The 21480-nt window shown below is 41.9% G+C and overlaps 1 protein-coding gene across 1 annotated transcript in view; it reads left to right on the top strand.

The window, feature by feature from the left end:
• The first annotated feature begins 4875 nt into the window (after positions 1-4875).
• LOC8052798 (cytochrome P450 2J2-like) overlaps positions 4876-21480 on the top strand; it is a 30131-nt gene continuing 13526 nt past the window's right edge. The window contains exons 1-6 of the mRNA XM_042290261.1: positions 4876-4897; positions 5011-5032; positions 5205-5335; positions 11398-11504; positions 12911-13212; positions 19586-19701. Of these exons, the coding sequence (XP_042146195.1) occupies positions 4876-4897; positions 5011-5032; positions 5205-5335; positions 11398-11504; positions 12911-13212; positions 19586-19701 (700 nt within the window). The remainder of the gene's footprint in view (positions 4898-5010; positions 5033-5204; positions 5336-11397; positions 11505-12910; positions 13213-19585; positions 19702-21480) is intronic.

Below are 21480 nucleotides of genomic sequence, written 5' to 3'. Positions count from 1 at the left end.
CAGTGAAGACTGTCAGTGAAGACCCCCTAGACTCCCGCCTGCTATATCCTTATATAGCCAGCGAGGCCCCTTTGTCTGCTGCTCCCTCTCATTCCTACCGATACTCTCATGCCAACATAAGGCCACGGGCGTGCGCTACAGCACCTGTCCAGCGAGAAACTCCGGCTCAGCACGGTAACGCGAACCTCTACGGAGGTTTGGCAGTAGGAAAGCAAATCACGCCATCTTCGGCGCTGTTTACGTGGCGGGCGTTAAAAGTTCCCAAACTGGCGGGGGATGGCGGCTTGGGCACTGTAGACGATGAAGGTGTCATCAAATGTTCACATTGGCGGGGAATGTGGGCTTTGGTAACGGACATGTGGAGGCAAAGTCTAAGGTGATCCACAGCTTATACATTAGAAAAATATTCACTGTACATATATGTAAACAAAGGGGGAAAAACTCGCTTGTGCACATAGCAAGCTGCCGTTAAATTAGACGATTAGGCTAAAATTTTTTGTGTTCGCCAGATGTTTCCCGCTATGTAGTAAATCTCAGTATTTCTTGCGCAAAACTGGTTGAGAATGTCGGAATAGTTTACGTAGCTGAATGCTGACCGTAAGATATTTCTAAAGGTTTTCGCTCAATATAATTCCACACTTTGTCAAAGATTAGGCTAAAATTTGTTGTGTTCGCCAGATATTTCCCGCTATGTAGTAAATCTCAATATTTCTTGCGCAAAACTGGTTGAGAATGTCGGAATAGTTTACGTAGCTGAATGCTGACCGTAAGATATTTCTAAAGGTTTTCGCTCAATATAATTCCACACTTTGTCAAAGATTAGGCTAAAATTTGTTGTGTTCGCCAGATGTTTCCCGCTATGTAGTAAATCTCAATATTTCTTGCGCAAAACTGGTTGAGAATGTCGGAATAGTTTACGTAGCTGAATGCTGACCGTAAGATATTTCTAAAGGTTTTCGCTCAATATAATTCCGCACTTTGTCAAAGATTAGGCTAAAATTTGTTGTGTTCGCCAGATGTTTCCCGCTATGTAGTAAATCTCAATATTTCTTGCGCAAAACTGGTTGAGAATGTCGGAATAGTTTACGTAGCTGAATGCTGACCGTAAGATATTTCCAAAGGTTTTCGCTCAATATAATTCCACACTTTGTCAAATAAAAAAAAAATGTTTGACATTCATTCGACTTAACAAATGCTTCTCATTATATTTTAATATGAGTATATATTGCAGATCAATTTATTTAAGCAGTATCCCATACAAGGTAACCATAATTTATATGGAAAAAATTATATATCATCTACTTATTGCTGAACGCGGTAGCATTTTTTTAAGTGCCCCCGTGAAATATTTCGGGTGCACCACGAAACGCGTGCGTATACGCTAAACAGTCAGGGGCACGTGAGTCCTTTTCTCCTGAAAGGATGCACGAGCGGGTTCTGGGACTATAGCGCTCGGTGGATGTGCCGCAGTCCTCACGAAGACCTAGCAAGAGCAGTGAGCGGATCGAAGACGGTGAACGACGTTTGGCTGGAGATAAAGCGTATATATAATCCTCAGTCACCCGCTATAGAGTTCGTCGCAATTTAAGCAACGAGATATAGCCTCCGAAGAAAACAAAGAAAGCTATCTCATATCTACTTACTGAAAGAATGGTCAATGTGTAGGCGAGCTGGTGCGTATAAATCATTATGTTTAAAACCTGAGACTGGGAAGGAAACTTGAGGATATACAATAAGAGACAGATGAAATATTACCGAACTTGTGGGACGAGCTTGGAAGAAGGGTATAAAAGCGTTCGTTGCATGAAGTGAATTTTGCTAGCTGTATTTGAGACGCTTGTCTGTTTGTTATCTTTCTTGTGTCTCTTCTAGTGTATCTTCAAGTTTCTTTTTCAATCTCAGGGCTTAAACATCATGAGTTATATCTACGTAATTGGCAGCAAAGCACTGCAGTAATATAGTACCAGTAGTTCTTGTTTAGTTCATGTGTGTGTGTGTGTGTGTGTGTGTATAGGGGGGGGGGGGGTTATTGTGCATTCGTTAGTTTGAGAAACTACCCTATTTTGAGTATTTCATTTTAATACGCTATACATTTACAAAGCGCATGAATTAGAATTGTTCAGCTAGTGTCTTGGTGGTTGGAATCATTGAAGCGCTGGTCTCGTATCGAGCTTCTCGCGACTGTCGTTAGGTGCGATGATGTTTGTATCATGAGCCACTCCAGCCTCATTTTCTTCCTCATTGTCGAGGTTCCTTCGAGTTCAATCATATCTCCCATGACGTATTTGCGGTAGAATTTAAATTTAACAAATTCGGGTAGAACACGATGCACATTATCGCGTTTCATCAAGATCACGGCTCATATTTAGTTAGGTTTTTTAATAATTCATATTGCATTGAAATTTATTGTGTCATATTCAGTATATAAAGATATGCTCATTGTGTTGCGCATTCCAAAATTTTGCGCGTTCAGAGCGCTCGTTCACGAATAACCACAGAAGCTTTTTGTGAAAGGATTTTCTTTATCCGCCTCGTTGTTTTCTTCTTTACGTTCCCCTCGTCCTCTCACGCACACGCGCACACCACGGAGAAATTTCGCCTTAATTTACAACAAATGCAATTTAATGTATTACAGTGTTTAAAAAAAAAGTTACGTATCTTATTTTACCGAAAAAAGAAAAACTAATAACCACTGATCGCGGAACGCTCATTCTTCACCCAAATGTAGCCCTGGCGGTTTGAACCACATGCCAAAGTTTAAAAGCAAAACGTTATTTTCATAAAACGTTGTAAGTGATTTTCTGAAATCTTAATAAGAAAACAGCGGCCCACGGAGTCCTTAAATATATAAAGCTGAAAAGCGCCAGTTGCCAAAAACGAGCTCAATTTTCCAATTGAAATTTTAAGAAGATCACGTATGACTTTTGAATAAGATAACGGTTTGTGCAAAAACTTTGGCATTCGATTCGGACCGCTAGCGCTACTTTTAGGCGGAGCATGAGCGTTCGGTGATGTGTCGATTATTTTTGCGGTGAGAACAAAAACATGCAAACTTCTTCGTGGAAACAAGCTGTATTTTTAGTTTCTCAATAGAAGTGGTTTCGTGTTGGAGCAACGAGTCAATACAATATTGCTATACCAACTTTGCGCACTTTGCGGCAGTAAATATGGCTGAAAAAGAATTACCCGTTGTTTGGCCACACCGTACAAAATCGTTATATAAAGAATACATTTTGAAATTGGTAAGTCTTGGTGTAATTCTTGATGTGCCGAGACTCGCGCGGCAACTTCCGACAAGAAGGCAGTTGGTTGGACTCTAAAAAATAAATGTTTAGTCTTCATTCATTCATTCATTTGTTTATTTTCTGTGTTCATCAAGAGCTGACGCCTTGGTAATGATGCACAACAAAATGTTCACAGGTTAGTTACAAAAGTCATAAAAGCTATGAAATTTGGGTTCCACACTGCGAGTCTGGCGCGGCGAACCGCGCCAGACTCGCAGTGTGAAAAGGGAAGACGTGGCGCGCTGCTTGTAAGAATGCGCTGCGTGTAGGAAAGTTTTCGCATTCCTACATGTCTAAGCCGAATTTTATAGGCATATCATCTATACGTTAGGCATATAGTAATCTTGCAGCAAAAAAGTGACGAATGGTTTTGAACCAGTTAAAATGAGCAAAGGAACTGCATTCACTGTTCTTTGAAGTTTCAAAGAACATGGTTATTTGAGTATGCGAATGCAAGCTAGCCACACCAAATAAAGCCTACTCAAATCCCTCAAGAAAATAAATGAATATGATGATCATTAAAGTATAGAGATTATGGCAGTATTTTTCTCCCCCTCCCCCCACTGGAAAAAATTTGAACGCCAATGGTCACGGAAGTAGGACCGCACTGAATCCATGTGAATTTTCCATTTTTGGTATATAAAAATGTGTCTAGCTCTTATTGGCTTCCAATAAATAGATATTGAATGACATTTACTCTAATGAAACGATAATATGAGTTATTATGGTAAAGAGGTCTTCGACCTTAAATATAATGCGTTTTCCGCTTCGCTGAGATGGCGAGATATGGGACACCTTGTGTTTGGTGGAATCATAAAAGACAATAAACGTAGAGTTTGACAACGAATGTCATGGACTCGCGCGAGACTTTATATCCGATTTTTTTTCCATTGCTCTTCTAGCCTTGCATCAAGATACTAAATTTAACACCCAACGGTGATTGCCAGTACTTAGCCAAAAAAGGAAGTTTTAAATTTAGAAATGCCATACACTCTAAAAAAAGCCCGTACGTCTACTTTCCCGCACAACACTCGGAGAGCCAATCACCGCAACCTACGGAGGCAGCTTAGTGAATGGCGATGCCGAAACATATGTTTAGACCAAAAAACGCGGTCTGAGTTGTGACATTAAGCAATGCAAAACGTCACGCTCGCATTGCTTAATGTCACAACTCAGTCTGCGTTTTTTGGTCTAATCATGGGTTTCGGCATCGTCATTCGCTAAGCTGCCTACGTAAGTTGCGCTGATTGACTCTCCAAAAATTGTGCGTGAAAGTAGACGCACAGACTTATTTTAGAGTGTAGCCCGCCTAAGTCACGATTCGTGTGATCGTTAACGACGCCGGTGATTCAACAACCCCTAAGTCATCTAATTCCTTTCGCAGGCCAAGCAATTTGGTTAAAGTGAAATCTGAATGGGAATAAAAGAAATTAGCAGAGCGCTAGAAGCACCAGGTACAAAATCGCGTAGCAGCTTTGTTATGCTGTGTACTCACGTTTTATGGAGGTTACTCAGTCTTACATTGAGCGCATAATTTAAGGTAATCGTGCAAACAGAACTCTACATGGCAAAATAGTTGTCCGAATACTATATGAGTTCTAAGAAGGTTGAAGGTGAGACCTTAGTTCGCTATGAGCCTTAACCGGTGTATATCATGAACACCTTGCTTTATAATGTTCGAGAATTAATTGACTAATATCAATAAGTTGTAATACACGCTAACAAGCGTGCTATCAATACTTCAAAAAGTAAGATACAGACTGCCGCAGAGAGAACATTTGTTGAGTTGTGCACGTTGATTCAGCATCAATAGACTTCTTTAAAAACTCCAAATGGCTGAACCTTTATGTCGCATTATAAGTGCCGCCTTTTTCTTTTTTCTTTTTTTTACTTTTAACATTTAAACGAATTATTTTGCAGGGTAAAAATTGGGGTGGCTAAAGTAGTCATTCTAAACGACATGAAACACGCCAAGACGTTCTACTCTTCAAAAGATGCCGTGGTCCGCCCTTTGAATGCGGTTCTTGAGCAAGTAAGACCCAATGCCAAAAGTAAGTGAAGATTACGTTCTAGCCAATTTATATCAGTACTCTCACCCAGAACATGTTCCTTGGTCCTTACTATTTACGCATTTGCAGCTGAAACGCCTAAACTACGCAGTGACTAATATTATCGTGCTCTAAGATCTTCGTGAGAATAAAAAATATTCCCTCAGCGTTTCAGAATTACAAACTCGCGAGACGAGAATAATTTGCGCATAGGATTATTCGGATTATCAACAGAACGCTGAGCGTTTCTTCATTTGAAAACATATCGTAAAAATAGTAGTACTCTAATTAACCTTTTCCTCGTCTGGAGTAAAATATGCCACAAGAAAATAGAAACCGTAATCGTAACATTTTTATACCACATTCGAGCTTCCGTAATGTCGTCTAGAATCGCCTTCAACTCTATCCTTATAAGATACCAGTTTTTTCTCAATCTTTTGTTTTTAAGATTTAAACGTCGATCATCGGCTTTGGTTCCCTTTTGTTGTCCTTCTAGTAATAAGCTGCCATCTGTTATCTTGATATTGTATTGAACCTTCGTATACAAAGCAAGATTGCATTTAAGGCTTCAGTCTGGGCCTCGTGTATGATATCTGCAATCTTCGCTTTGACATGACATTTGTTTTTAGAAAAAAGCAGTACTTACATTTTTTTTTTTTTTATTATTTCAACTTCTGGGAGCGAATGTTCACTCCAGAGCCCAGATGATCTTCGGACGAGCTTGGTCAAAAAGGCCTATATCTCTTATGCGTCTTTTCTTACATTGTCCATAGCAGCGTCTTCGTTTTTTCCTTCCGGCTCTCGGCTCCAACCTTTCTAATAAATTCGTTGGGGAGAAGAACATGAAAGAGTGTTTACACTGTATTCACAAAAAAAAAATACGTGAGGCTTGATAAAGGGGGAATCGTACATGCACCTTGTTTTCGCACCTGCGCTTGCAGTTTGAATACAGTCGTTCTTCTTCTTTTTTTCTTTTTTTTTCCGTTATCTTTTGACAGAGATAACGCTTCTCTAGAAGAAGTTATATGATGAGATGGTATCCTTCGCATCAGCTGAATGTCAAATAAAGGAACTACGTATGACAGGCTAACTTTCGAAATAGTCTATGCTTGACGAATACAATCCCTGGAGGAGGGGAAAAGATGGACAAAGGACAGAAACAAATCTCCAAACTCCGCTAGGTGACTAGTGCGCGACCGAAACAATCCACCTGGTTCGGGTATCGAACCCGGGACCTCTCCATTTCCACTGCAGCGCTCTACCAACTGAGCTAACCAGGAGTTAGACGTCAGAAGAGCAAACGGGTTTTATCAACTGCCACCAGTCTTACACCAACAAGCGTGAAGCTTGCAATTTTAAGGTTATGATTGTAAAGAAATTAAATGCAAAGGTGCAAGCGAGCTGTACAAGAATGACGAAAATAATCCCTGGAGAAGTGGAACAAGAGGGACAAAGGGCAAACACAAATCACCCGGACCAGGCGGATTTTTTTGTTGTCACACCAGTCACCTAGCTTTGTTTGAAGATTTGTGTTTGTCCTTTGTGCCTCTTGTTCCCCTTCTCTAGGGACTATTTTCATTATTCTTGTCCAGCTCGCTTGCACCTTTGCATTTAATTGCATTATAATCATACTCTACGCTTATTTTGACACTCTTGCGCTACGTTTCCACAGCTTTGGAAGTCGCAACAAACGGGAAAATAGCGATGGCAGCAAATTCAGGTTCAAGCATGATATATTCAAATACAAATCAAGAATTCTCCCGAAGCTACACCTTCTACATTCGGAAATACTTCGGGGCCCTGGGAACACGTCCAGCCAAATCGCGACGGACATCACGAGCGCGTGCTGGAGGCGAACGTTTTGGCGCATTCTTAGTTTGTATATGATCGCAGAGATGCATTGCTTCAAGGTTTACTATCAGTGGGTATCAGGGCATGTTGGATTTAAAAAAAACGCAAACGTTAACCAGCGTTGTTTAACCACACCTGTTAACTCCCAATCTCCAGAATACCCTGAAGATTATTGCATAATAACCTTAAAAAAAAGCAAAAAAAACATCAGTCTTCTTTGTTTCCCAGCCCATTCCTTTCCGGCCGAACCGCGCCTAAAGGCTGTGTGACATGCATCACTCTGCCAAAACGATTTCTGCGACATCACTTCCTGTCAGATGACAGAAATTACATTCATGTCTGCATCACAGAAATTGCCTTTATGTCTGCATCACAGAAATTGCATCGTAGTGATTTCGGGTGACGTAAAGTTCAACTTCCTTTGTAGCGCTCCGGGGTGCGATATAACGTAAACGAGTGGATATACATTTTCTTATTATTTTTACTCTGTGTGTGCGAATAGTGGTTTGTGTCGAGTTGCACAGTGTCATTCCTAGATTCAACACTGTGAAAAAGCCTGGAATGTCGTCTCTTTCCCATGCACTCCGAAGCTATGAACGACGCACCTGAACCACTATTCGCACATCCCTAATTTTTACTTATCCAAGCGAAAGTTCCGGCGTGTGTGAAATTGTCTTTTACACGCAACAAGAACGGTAATAGCTATAGAAAGGCAATATTCCACTCTGCCTTTTCCAGTCACGTGACACGGTGCGATCGCACCAACGCTGCGACAGAATTACAAAATCGATGAAAGCCTGTCGCAGAGCCACTCTGGCAGTGCAATATATCCCTTTCGAAAGTCACGTGCCGATTATTAGAAGGTCGGAAACAATGCACGATGGGCGAAACAACTGGCATTGTAGAACATGCAAGCCATGCCATAATAGAGCGAGAGTCGTAGTGCGGGAAACGGTACGATTCGACGAGCCAATCAAACGGCGTCGAAAGTGCAACGTCACTGTACTCATCACATTTTTTTTGCAAGATGTCTATATCTCATCGTGATTAAACAAACTATACCAACTTGACATAACATAAATAACAATTTAATCAGATGTTTCGTCTCCCATGCCGGAGACATCATCAGTGAAGCCCAGAGGCTTGCTGCCTCTTGGCTTCAGTGATTTAAAGCCAAAGTCTTATATGACTCATCGTTCAGTCGACCTTGAAAAAAAAACGTTGGCGACACGAAAGATCTCAAAATACGCCGAAAGTCCGTCGTCAGAGAGCGCGCTGCCTTCGGAGGTTCACTATCACCGGGACCACAGCCTACGCCACGATCCGAGTGAGCCAAAGGCAATGCAATTAAGAAGAAGGATGACAAAGTGAATTAAGAGGAATTAAAGCGAAATAAGTAAATAATGTGTTTGTCTTTAATGCATCGGCGCTTGGGCTTTTGCGTTTAAGTCGTCTTAGGAATTACATGAAAGACTTTGTGACTTGTAAATTGTAGTTTGTGTTATGTCAAATCGCTGCCTTTCGCTTAGTTATGATGAGTCCCGGCTTCTGGAAAATATTGTGTACTTGCTCATCGTAGTCGCAAAACCGGGATGCTGGTGAACGAAAACACCACATCAAAAGAGACGAGTCTCTCGTCGTCACGTAGCTCTAAATCGGAAACAAGCCCTATGAAGTTACTAGAGTTCTGCACGTACGTTAGAGTCTTTCCGGTGAGGGGTGAGAGAAGCCTGTGGAGGTAGTTGGAGACGGCGCGCAAAGGTGACGTTGCGAAGTCCACAATAGGTCGAAGTGGTACACCGGCCTTGTGTATCCTGGAGAGGCCGTACAACTCCGGGATGAATCCGTTCCTGCAGATGAGCCTCATGTAAAGGCTGCGGAAGTCGGGGTATTTCTGGAAGATGATTGTCAGTGTTTTGTTGGGCGTTTCTTGCACTTTTCTCGTGGTTTCTCTTGGCAAGGAAGTGTAGGCACTGCTGCCAAGGAGCTCGAGCAGCTTTTGGTCGTACTTCACCCTGTCCATGACGACGGTGGCGTTCCCCTTGTCTGCCCGCAACACTACGATGTCTTTGTCCTCCTTGAGGTGCCGCAAGGCCTGGTTTTCCTCTGCCGAAATGTTAAGAGGTGTCCGCTGAACTGCCTGAGATATGACACCGATTGCTTTCAACCGAGCCTCCTCGCGAGTAGGCAGGTCCAACCCACAAAGACCGTCTTCGATGGACGCAACCATAGCAGGAAGGAGGACCTTGCGATGGTTAAGTTAAAACCCTGGCCTCTTGCCAGTACCGATGTCTCTGAAGGGGAGAGCTCTCTCGATGAAAGATCGCACACGAACCTGGTGTCGACGCCACGTAGGCTGGAGGCTGAGTTTTCCAGCTGAGGTGCAGCCAGCTTCTTTGCATGCACCTGTTCTTTGGTGCGAGAGCACGTGGAAGCGGTGTCCCTGGCCAAAGCATCCAGGGCCTAGGCGACGCGTGTTCTTTTCTTTTCGTCACTCACCCGTGAACAAGGAACCGAACTGGTCCCGAAACGTCGGGTAAATGTTTATTAAATTTTTGGCTAGAGTCCCTATTTTTCGCTTCGTTTCTGGCGCTGGTCATTTATCCGTGAGAATGCCGTGGTCGCTCTTTGTTTCTCTCTCAATATTGAAAGACTGTCATCATAAAAAAAATAGTGGTGAAAAGGGTTCAGTTAAATTACCAATCTTAAGTGGTAAATTTCGTTTTTCGCCAGGACCAACTAAACTACAAAAAAGCGCCGAAGTCGTATTTGTGCTAATACTGTCGCCCAGTGTACAGGTCAACTGCTGCATTGCTAGAAAAAAAAAGCAATACAGACACCTGCAACACATGTGGTGTAGCTGAAGATATTAAGCATCATCTCTTTGAAGACTTCTAGAAACTGAAGCAGTGATGAAAATATCATGGTTCGGCGTTAAAACACACCATCGTATACTCGGAAACAACTTTTCTCCGCATTGCAGTGAAAGGAACGCGCACGCATGTCGTCCCGTTTTAAGCGCGGATTAAAGCCGTGCGCGCACTTTCGATCTCTCCTCGGTAATACCAAGGGAAGTTGTCCCCGATTATATTCCTACAAGACGTGGAGGAAATTGTTTATGTTATTGAAAGGGGCTAAAATAGTAACCCCAAAATATATTTCTTAACTTCCAGGAAGCCGCAGGAATACAGAATTAGCCATAAAAAAACGCACCATAAAAGAAACGGGATGGTGTAATATTTCTTACAAATCTGTTTTATATTCAGTTTCACAATTCATATTAGATATATTAGATATATTTATTTCTAAAGCTGCGATGAAAAATTCAGCCTTTTTTATTTTAAATGTGTTGACTAATTCTCGTTGACCACGATCCTTTTGGTTTTTACTCTGCTGAGTGCGTTAGCGCAGTCCGCGGGCGGCAGTCTGAAATAACGTTAGTGAACTTTGAAGTGGACAGTGCTATGGCATTGTCCACGATGTTTTCTTAATTTTATTTTGACATTTTCAGTTTATCTTCCGAAGCTATATCTGATTATAAAATTTAGATACTTTTTGTTCACTTTGTGTTGGATCTTATCAGCGCATTTTCTGAAACCACTAGCCCTGCCAATAAAAATGCTCTAAGCTAGAGATTTGTACATTTATTTTTGATAATTATTTTTTATTACTGCAGAACTTTTTTTAAACAAACTCGTGTACTTCGATAAAACCCTAAATATATTTTAATATAGTAAGCTGAAATATTACTTAAGTAATTCGGTTGATCTTTGTGTTTTAAACAATTTATTTAGACTCAAGATAAATACAGAGCTTTGTGCTAAGGGCTTTGAGAGCAAATTGTCCCTCTGGTTGCTGGAGTGTTAACTGAAAATACGAATTGGCGGTTAGATTTGTTGTACTGTTTGACACTGGCCCGATAAAAAAAACACTACTATTAAATTTTATTTATTTATGCTGTGTAGAACTACTTGATTTGAATAATATTCTTGATTAGATGCGTACACAAGTTTACCCAGTAATAATAATGCCCGGCAATCAACTATTCTAAACCGCTCTCAGACTTGCGAAGAGTTCGATACATAGTAGGTTAAGAAAGTTTTTGGAACATGGTTTCACTGAAAACCCAACCAAGACGATTGCTGGATTTTGCACACGCAGAACATGCATTCGACGCAATTATTTATATATAACCGCATTTTTAGTTGTTCCAGGCCTTACTAATTTTAATGGAAAAGCGTGGACACAGAACAGGACCTTCATCTTGCATGCATTTAGAGACCTTGGAATTGGGAAGCCTTCAATGGAAGATCATATCATGGTAAGCCGTCAGTAAAATTGCGTTCTTGGTTGGGATGACAAGAGTACGCACCTTGTCTTACTATCTGAAATGTGATGAGGAATACATTTTAACGTAAAGATCTCGAATTTAGGTCAATATATGTGGCATAATATACACTCCAGTTCAGAGATTAAGAGTACCTTTTTAGTGATCTCGGCAACGAGCCTAGATCAAGGCAATTGTACATTTTGTTAACTATTCAGATCCACAGTGCTGGAGTTACTCCCCTAAGTATTAGTTAGGTGTATAATTAAAAAAAATAAACTTCTACATTCATGAGGACATTTTTCGCAAACTTGTTTATTTCAAACTTGTTTCTGCCATTAGATCCAACAAGATCCCACACACATTTATAAATAAAGTCGCACACACCTTACGATTTTAATTCCACAAACAAATAGTTCGTAGATCCGATGTCTGGGTTTTGATACATATATCATAGTTTGTGAATTCGGCTTTAGAAAACAAGCTTGCTGTTAGTTTAAAAAAATGTCACAGATGCTATTTATTTTGACAAATCTTTGTTAATTTCAGCTTCCGAGCCTAATCTTGTTTATTCATTTGCGAAACCAAGCGCACTATAGCAAAAAGCTTATCAATGTAGTACCATTGCCTTAAAAATAATTCCCACCAATAACTTATATGAGGGTTCACGAGCAGACTGTATTAAAGGAAAATCGGTGTTGCATTTCGTGGGATGCAACGGTGCCCCAAGAAATGACAAAAGCAACGGCTGTGTCAGTACACCTTATTTGTAGTCGAGATCCTACAAAATCTGTAGAACCGTCACAAAAATCCCAGGCAGATCATATTATGTCTCGTAGTTTGATTTACCTCTGAGACTCTTCAGTGCATTGGCTATATAGTAAAAAAATATCGCTGAAATCGTTTTCAGGAAATCATACATTTCGTGACCAAGAAAAAAAATTTAGCTTTCACATTGAGTGGCGTAGCAACACAATTTGCTTCAAAAATATTTTTATTTTATTCTTTTTTTATGAAACCTTTCTTGGAGTTTATAAAGTATTTATTTGCCTGTTAGAGGTACGAAAACATCTATTTAAAATTATGTTTTAGACAACGTGATTCTTGTATAGATAATAAGGCCACGCTGATTCACTCAGTAGACCAAAAATGTTGCAAGTGCAGTATAATTTTTTTTTTTTTCATTTCCGATAAATTTTATTTTTGCGTGAAATATGATTAAGACCCCCAAGTTATTAATTTCAGCATATATTCTGTTTTGTGACCCCTATCTGAACAAAAAACGACTGCGTGCTACTTGCCAGCCGCACTAGCATTAAATACATCGCTTTTGTTATGTTTTACCAGAGATGAAAAACAAATGTTAGTTTATTTTTGCTTGGCTTCCCTTTCTTACCCAGGAAGAGTTGCAGGAGCTGGTCAGCCGAATATCTAACACAACGGGGAGCCTGATCAACGTCATCGATTACATCAAAGCAAGCGTGTTCAACAACATCGCTGCTGTTATGTTTGGATCCAGATTCAAGATAGGGGACGCCAAGCACGACTACTTAGTGAAGCTTGTTAGAAACATCCAGGATGGTTTTGAAACCGGCTTGTTGGTAGATAAGAAACCAAAGTGGCTCAGTAGAGTCGCGATCCGTCTTCAAACGAAAGTACAAATCAATGAAAAATCTCGGCTCATGATACAAGATTTTGTCAAGTAAGCCCCTGAACCTCCTTAAGATCAGAAAGAAAAAACAAACATGCGCTCCAAAATGCGACTTCGATAAACCTACTCCAGTTTCGTGATACATTTCCCAATAATTTTACTTTTAGTGTACTATCTTTCAAAATATGTAAGTAGAAAAAGAAAAGTTCCGCTTCCGAGCGATTTGTAACTGTAAGGAGTCACTAACTGTTAACAATTCTAGCCAAATTTAAAACTAATTGGTATTGACATGAACGCAATCAGACATAGCAAGAGAGTATAGATTTATCGCTTTCAAATATGAAAAATCGATTTATTACAAAATTTGAAGCCAGAGGCTGTAAAGGAGGCGTGACATGATTTTCTTAGTTGCGCTAAATACTATTCAGAATCACTCCCTTACATTCATACCTGAATAAACTTGTCTTAGTATATTTGTTTTCTCGGGAAGGGTAGTCGCCTATACTTCGTCTCATCCTACGATGGACTAAAGGCCAAAGCCACGGGCCGCAAGGTCCAATCTTGTTGCAAGCTAAAATATGGCACGCTTAGCATTGGTTAGGCGTGGACGAATGATCCTTTGAGTCCAAAAGCGCTGCATCATTTTTATAGCTTCGACACTGCAAAGAGCTTGTATGACATAGCTTTCTTTGCAATATAAAATTGTTGAGTCACTCAGTGCTATCCAATCCGAACTACCGTCCTCCCTTCCCCATTAGTGATTTGAGACGGGGGCGCCCATACGTGCATCAAAGCGAAATACCACGCAACTTGTAAGTGGCTCGTGATTGGATCTGGCGGTCCGTAGCTTCTGCCTTTAGTCCATCGTAGGGTGAGACGAAGTATAGAAGATTCGAGAAATATGAGCATCTTTCGTTTCCTCTACTCGGAGCGTCAACAAGCTGTCATATGGCCTTGCGCCTATCCTATGGGGAGCGCAAGTAAGTCTGCGTCTTTTGCGGGAGTTTCAGAGAAATGAGAACGCCGAGTTTTGATTGGCTCTGATTGAAAATATTGGGTAGACCAGAAATCAACCTGCCTCGAGGTTAGCCCACTAACTTTCAATTACAGCCAATCGGAGCTCAGCGTCGTTATGACGCAACCGCAACAGCTGCACAAGAAGAAAACTTGCTCTACGCATACCGCCAACGTGAATCAATCCCACGCGCTAGGGTTGGCAAAATAGAATATGCATGCTGAGCTCCAGGCATTTTTCGGCTATTTTCATCACCGCTGTGATTGGACGCGAGCCACTACCCGAGCATGCGCTTAGGCATTGACAGCTACACTCTAAAAAACAAAAAAGCCCGTGCGCCTACTTTCCCGCACAGCACTCGGAGAGCCAATCACCGCAGCTTATGGTGGCAGCTCAGCGAATGACGATGCCGAAACATATGTTTAGACCAAAAAAAAACGCAGTCTGAGTTGTGACATTAAGGAATGCAAGCATGACGTTTTGCGTTGCTTAATGTCACAACTCAGACTGCGTTTTTTGGTCCAAACATATTTTTCGGCGTCGTCATTCGCTGAGCTGTTTCCGTAAGCTGCGGTGATTGGCTCTCCAAGTGCTGTGTGGGAAAGTAGACGCACTGACTTTTTTTAGAGTCTACGAGCCGAAGTCGAGTGCTCCCGCAGTTCTCGTGTCCAATCCTTGTGCCACGCTCGACTGTCGTCAGGCGAGTGGTCTTGATCCCACAATTACGTCATCCAGCTTTGTGAACTTAAGACTGAAAGCGAGAGTCCACTTCTATTCTCGCCATTTCACCGCGATAAAAAAGCTTTTGAATCAGTGGTGGTCTGTGCAAGTATGCAGGTACATCAAAGTAAACTTATTTTAGGAATACCCAGGCTTTTTTTTTTACTGCTCCCGGCGTGTTATTTGTTATCTCGAAATTTAAGGTAGCTACTGAGAAAACTTCAAAAAAAGGCAATGCCAAAGCCACCATTAACATTTTTCGGCGCTTTCCACTTGGGTCAGCAAATGGAACGTAGACAACAAGGCGTACGCCCTTAGCCCCCGAACGTCATCGCTCGTGGATCCCCGCAGTGCTGCCTGGTAGTTCGCGTCAGCGTCGCCGCCGGAGCGTATTGCAGCGCCTCAGAACGAACACGACACGAGAGCACGCGGCGAAGCCAAGGCGGATACGCCCGCCGGTTTGCGGTGACTCTCGTCGAAATTCGGTATGTTTGCCGCTTCGGGCGGGTCGGCGCGTTCCGCGAACAATGAACGTCATGCATAGGCCTTGTATCCTAGGTTGCATTGGGTGACATCACACATTGAATAACTTCCGAAACGAGCAGGCAATTAAAAAAAAATGGTATTTTACGAGTCCCTTTCTTTTCCTCGTGCTGCTGGCGTCAGCTTCTTTCAGCATTCATTTAACACCGTCACACACCTTGTAACCCGTCGGGGTAAAAGCTTCACTGCCAGGCCCCATATAACAACACCTCACTCCGTACTTTTAGTGTTGCCAGTAGAAAATCTGAACCTTTCGGGCCAAACTTAAATAATGAAAAATCTTCACGAAAATTGTATTTTGGCTAGTAATTTGGGTTACTAGGTCAGATCATCATCATCATCATTTATTATCCTTGAAGGCCCTTACGGGCATTACACAAGGGAGTGGTACATTTGTTATTATTTTCCTTAATCGAACACTTCCGCACACAATTTTAACACAATAGAAGAGGAAACTAGTCGGATAATGAAGATATGAAAGTGGTTACAGAGGCGGCAAATTTATGTGTGTCAATTATGGTAACAATGTCATTTGGTAGTATGTTCCAATCGTTTATTGCCAAAGGTAAAGTTGAATTACTGTATGAAGTAGTTGACGAAAAAATGGGCCGCAACTTGCAGGAGTGGTCAAAGCGGGGGAAAATCTGCCACGGGGGTAAAAGCAGAGATTCACGAAGAGGCATGTTATAGTGAAAGATTCGGTGAAGGAGAGAGAGACGGGACACTCGGCGCCTCAATGAAAGCGTGTGAAGGTTAGCTGCTTCGCGCAATCCAGATATGCTCGTGAATGGTGAGCAATCAGAAAAAATAAAACGAAGAGCCCTGTTTTGGATGGATTTAAGTTTGTTAGATAGGTAAGATTGCCAAGGGCACCACACAGAAGAAGCGAATTCAAGCTTAGACCGAACCAAAGTTGAGTATGCTAATTGTTTTATCTCTGGTGTTGCGGGTTTCAGGTTTCGGCGCAAAAAACCGAGGGTATACGGTTTGCGCTAGCTACTATATTACTGATGTGAGACGTCCATGAAAGGTCATATGTTAAATGAATACCGAGATATTTATATGAACTGCAAATGGTGATGGGGGACGCGTCAAAATGGTAAGAAAAAGGTTGAAGAGCACGACGAGAAAAGGAAAGGGATTTACATTTGTCAAAATTGAGAGTCATCTGCCATTTATTGCACCATTGAATGACTTGTGAAATATCTGTTTGCAAGGTATGGTGATCGCCGAACGAGGGAATGGGCCTGTAAATTGCGCAGTCGTCTGCAAATAACCGAACTGATGAGGAGATGTGCTCATGAATATCATTGATGTAGATTAAAAAGAGTAAGGGCCCGAGCACACCACCCGAGGGACGCCTGAGGTTACCGGGCACGAGGGAGATTTAGAGTTATTAATGGTGGTGTACTGGGTGCGGTTAGTCAAGAATTCGGATATCCAATTTACGATAGTGGGATGGATCTTAAATTCGTTAAGTTTTATTTTAAGACGTTGATGAGGGACCCTATCAAACGCTTTAGAAAAGTCGAGAAAAATGGCGTCAGCCTGAATGTTGGTATTAAAAGCTGCGTGAATGTCATGAAGAAACGCCGTTAGTTGGGTTGTTGGTGATTAAAAAGGAGGTTGTTATCTTCTGAATAATTGATTATATTGGAGTAAAGTACGTGTTCCATGAGCTTAGATGATACGCAAGTTAGGGAGATGGGCCGATAGTTTGTAATTAGGTGGCGGTCACCAGATTTGAACACAGGGGTTACGTTTCCAGTTTTCCAATCCCTCGGAATTTCAGAAAGTTTAATTGACTGGGAAAATATGTCACAAAGAAAAGCTGCGGAAATGTGTTTCGTGTTTATTAGAACCTTCGAATTGATTTGGTCATCTCCTGAGCTGGAAGACAGCTTCAAGTTCTCAATTGCTTTCAGGACGCCGGCATAGTCAAAAGTGATGGGCCCCATAGGAGTGTGCAATGACTGACGTGGGACAGGAATATTACTCAGGTTTTCTTCTGTAAAGACAGAACTAAATAAGTTATTAAGTGAAAGACACTTCGGTGATCGGAAAGATTATGCCCGCTGTTGTCAGTGAATTGCAAGGGAGACGACGTAGAAGGATTAATAATCTTCCAAAATTTCTTTGGCTTGTTAACCAAAATGTTGGAGAGGTCCCGAGTATATAATTTAGTTTTTAATTCCTTTATAGCTGTTTTGTATCCCGTTGCACAATCGTGGTATTTGTTCCAGGCTTCCAGTGTGTCGCAACACTTAGCCTGTCTATAAAGCCTTTTCTTTTTGTTGGAGTGCTTATGAATGGTTTTGTTATACCACGGATTGTTGTTATCAGAGATGACACGAGTGAGTGGTATGAAAGACTCAATAAGTTGATTTAGTTTATCTTTGTACAGCGTCCAGTTAGCGTTGACAGATCTTTCCTCAAAACCGTGAGAGAACGTGTCGTAGAAGTGTTCCAGTTGCGAGTTGACAGAGCTATAGTCAGCACCCGCGTAATTCCGAATGAATTTAGTATAGCGTGATTTGTGAGGAGTGGTAAGGGAGAGTGTTAATTCAATAACAAGATGGTCACTAATGCCGGGTAAGTATGTAACATTACTGATAAGGTCTGGCTCTTGCGTTCGGCACAAGTCCAGCACATTGCTGTAGATTTTGGTAGTTCTGGTAGGTTGAGTGATAACGTTGGAAAAATTAAAGTCAAGGCAAAGGTCTACGAAAGCATCGGAAAAAGCACTGCCGGAGGAGAGGGCAGTCCAATCAATGTCTGGGCGATTAACGTCTCCAAGAAGAACAAGGGTGGCACTAGGAAAAGGGGATGTAAGCTGAAAGAGACACTTATGAAGCTCAGTAATGAAATCCCTACCACCATCTGGCGGCCTGTAACATACACCCCTTATAATACTTGGCTTAGAGGTAAGCTTCTACTGGCGTTATTCTGACGGCGTTGGTAGATTGAAGATTCCGGCATCCAGAGTGGATCGGGTGAAAAAGTTCTCGTGACTCCATTTGAAGCCATAAACGCTTGATTATCACTCACACCTTCGCGTGCAGCACAAGGAAATCTTCATCTCGGTAACAGAATTAAAATCCCGGGCTCCCTCAACATGAACGAACCTCGGTGAAAAAGACTGCACTTGTCTGTCGTTTCGCTTCTCTATTGATTTACTCCAACCACGCAATTAACAAAAAGAAATGATACACAAAATCCTTAACTCTTTTTTTTACCCCCCCTAATAAACCATACTTTTAATAAATATAATTTTAGTGCGTTATCAGAATTACATTTACTAGTTTAACCGCAGGTTTTGCAAGTTCGAAAATAGTTAGAAACGTGTTCCGGGAGAAGGCCAGAGAAAGATGGCGCCATCAGTGCACAAGCCCTGACCTCACAGCCCTGAGGGCGCCAACTGGCAGAACTGGCGAACATCTTTCCAGCGTTATCTGGAAGATCACTGGAAAAACTCAGTGGTAACCTACTTCTACTGGGCAGCCGAGCGTTTGGAACAACACCACCTAGATAGGCATGTCATAGTGCTGAAGTTTCAACATCACCCTATAGATGCGAACGTGATTAGACCGAGTGCTGCCTCAGTGTTCGGCTCGGACTCGTGTCCTCACTGGTTCGAGACGAGTTACAGCCGAACGCTTATGCAACACTCGTATCCAATCACGTTCGTCTCCTTGGGTGACGTTGATAATTCTGCGATACGGCCTTTTCATCTACGGTGTGTTGTCTGGAGATGCCGGACGAAGCTCGCCAATCTCGGATGCCGCAGCATTGATTGTTCAGTTCAGTACTTTGGCACCATAATCTTCTAAGAGTTTCATAAGCAATTCCCTTCGATACTTGTAAAAAAAATTAAGGTTTCTTTAGTCTTTCCGAATAGATTTGCTCTCGGAAATGCCGTCGTGTTCTAAATTAAATAGGTTACTTAAATATACTTTCAATCTTCGTAACAGCACCCTGCTTTCTGACGCGGGCATGTTTCACGACACCAGGTGCATTCATTTATATCAACGAGTGCATTGAAGTGGTCGATAACCGTCAAATTGTTTTTAAGTGGCTATTCCAAGTTACTTTTTCTTCTCTAAGCATTCGACAACTCGTGCAATCCCGTCTTTGTTTTATTCGTAGAGAAAAAATCACGGAACACAAAAACACACTGAATCCAGACTTCAATCGAGACTTCATCGATGGCTACATAAAGAAGATAAAGGAAAGTGATTCTGAGTCAGCTTCTCATTTCAACGGTAGGTTGACACAAACCATTGTTACAGCTGGCATACTTTCTAAGAAAAAGAATATCAGTGAGTTTGCTTTCCTGCAGAGCACAAAACAACCAATCACAGCACACAGTTGAAAGGACAACAGCAAATGACGAAGCTAAGAATAGGATTAGACCAAAGAATACGATGTGCTCAGGAACAATGTGCACGACGTTTTCCTTGCTCCATCGGAGTGCACAAATCAAGTCGTATTATAAGCTTCGCCATTCGCTGACATCTTTCTATCCTAGACCTTGCTTTTTTATCTTATGTTCTGCAGGAAAGCAGACTCACTGACGTCTTTTGCGATGCATCCTATCGGCGCTCCTCAGCCAATAGATTGCGGTATTAGCTTACCCGGAGGGGAAAGAACCATTCATGAGCCCAGAAGAATGAACGTATTAGACCACGCCCTGCTTTTCTTTGGTTGTTAGTGACTAAACGGAGCGCAAGCTCGTCTGCTTCTTTTGCAGGGGCTGTGATGACGTCAGAACACCGAGCTCTGATTGTCTCTGATTGAATGATAAAAGTATACATCAAAGGAGCTATATATTAGACGCACATACTTTTTTTAGAGTGTACACTCTAAAAAAAGTTTTTGCGTCTACTTTCACGTACAACCCTCGAAGAGCCAATCAGCGCAACTTACGGAGGCAGCTCAGCGAATGACAATGCCGAAACATACGTTTAGACCAAAAAACGCAGTCTGGGTTGTGACATTACGTAGTGCCAAACGTCACGCTTTCATTGCTTAATGTCACAACTCAGTCTGCGTCTTTTTTGGTCTAAACAGATGTTTTGGCATCGTTATTCGCAGAGCTGCCTCCGTAAGTTGCGCTGATTGGATCTCCGAGTGTTGTGCGTGAAAGTCGACGCATATACTTTTTTTAGAGTGTATAGCCGAGGTGTTTCAAACACACGGCCCGCGGTCCGCTACTGTCTGGGACGCAGTCCCGAGGGGTCCCCGAGGCTGCGAGCTCCCGTTCCGATGTCTCCAGCGCAACATGCGTCGTAAATAATGACCTTATACCGTTTATTACTTTCCACTCGAAACGTAGCTGTACTCCAATAAGCTATTTACATGTTATAGAACATTTTCTATTTAAAGGAGGATCCTTTTGTCCTATATGTCATCAAAAGACAAGTCCTTTTTTTCTATATTGTTGCTATAAAAATTGTCATTAAAGCAAAAAACGGTTGCATGAAAAGTTTTTTGTAGTTGTTTTTCAGGCATGTTTAGTTTAGTTTATTCGCGACTGAATTGAACGACATCGCAACGACACTGTGTTTTTGTTATATTGAAATCGTTTAGGGCACATTGGTCAGTGGGTGGCATTGGTTACCATATCAGGTATGTGCCGAAAGTAGTCATGTGGGCAAATCAAAGCTAACGATGTCACTGGCAAAACGAAGAATTTAAGAAAGCCAAGAGGATTGATCTCTTCGCTTCAGAAGTCCTTGGGGTGTCACTGAGAGACTCAGCTGCTTTGAACCGTCGATTCCTCTTTGTTTTCTTCCTTTGTCCTATAACGTATTCACGTTTTCCCTTAGCCATACGTTGTCCCTCGCATAAGTGATCCCCTGCGGGAGCGAAAAATGACAACCCCCGTGTGTAGCGAACAATTTGAGTCCGGTACCTTGTAAAATTTCAAGCGGCAGTTTTCCTGCTAAAAATTAAAGCAAAAACTTCATAAAGTCCACGTTAGGCGCGCGACCGAGTTACCGACCCTATGTGGAGCGCAAGTTCGTCTGCTTCTTTTGCAG

Source organism: Ixodes scapularis, unplaced genomic scaffold, assembly GCF_016920785.2.
Source record: "Ixodes scapularis isolate PalLabHiFi unplaced genomic scaffold, ASM1692078v2 PGA_scaffold1__304_contigs__length_218370807, whole genome shotgun sequence".
Lineage (NCBI taxonomy): Eukaryota > Metazoa > Arthropoda > Arachnida > Ixodida > Ixodidae > Ixodes > Ixodes scapularis.
Note: the sequence above shows the minus strand (reverse complement) of the source record. Positions and strands in the feature narration are given on the sequence as shown.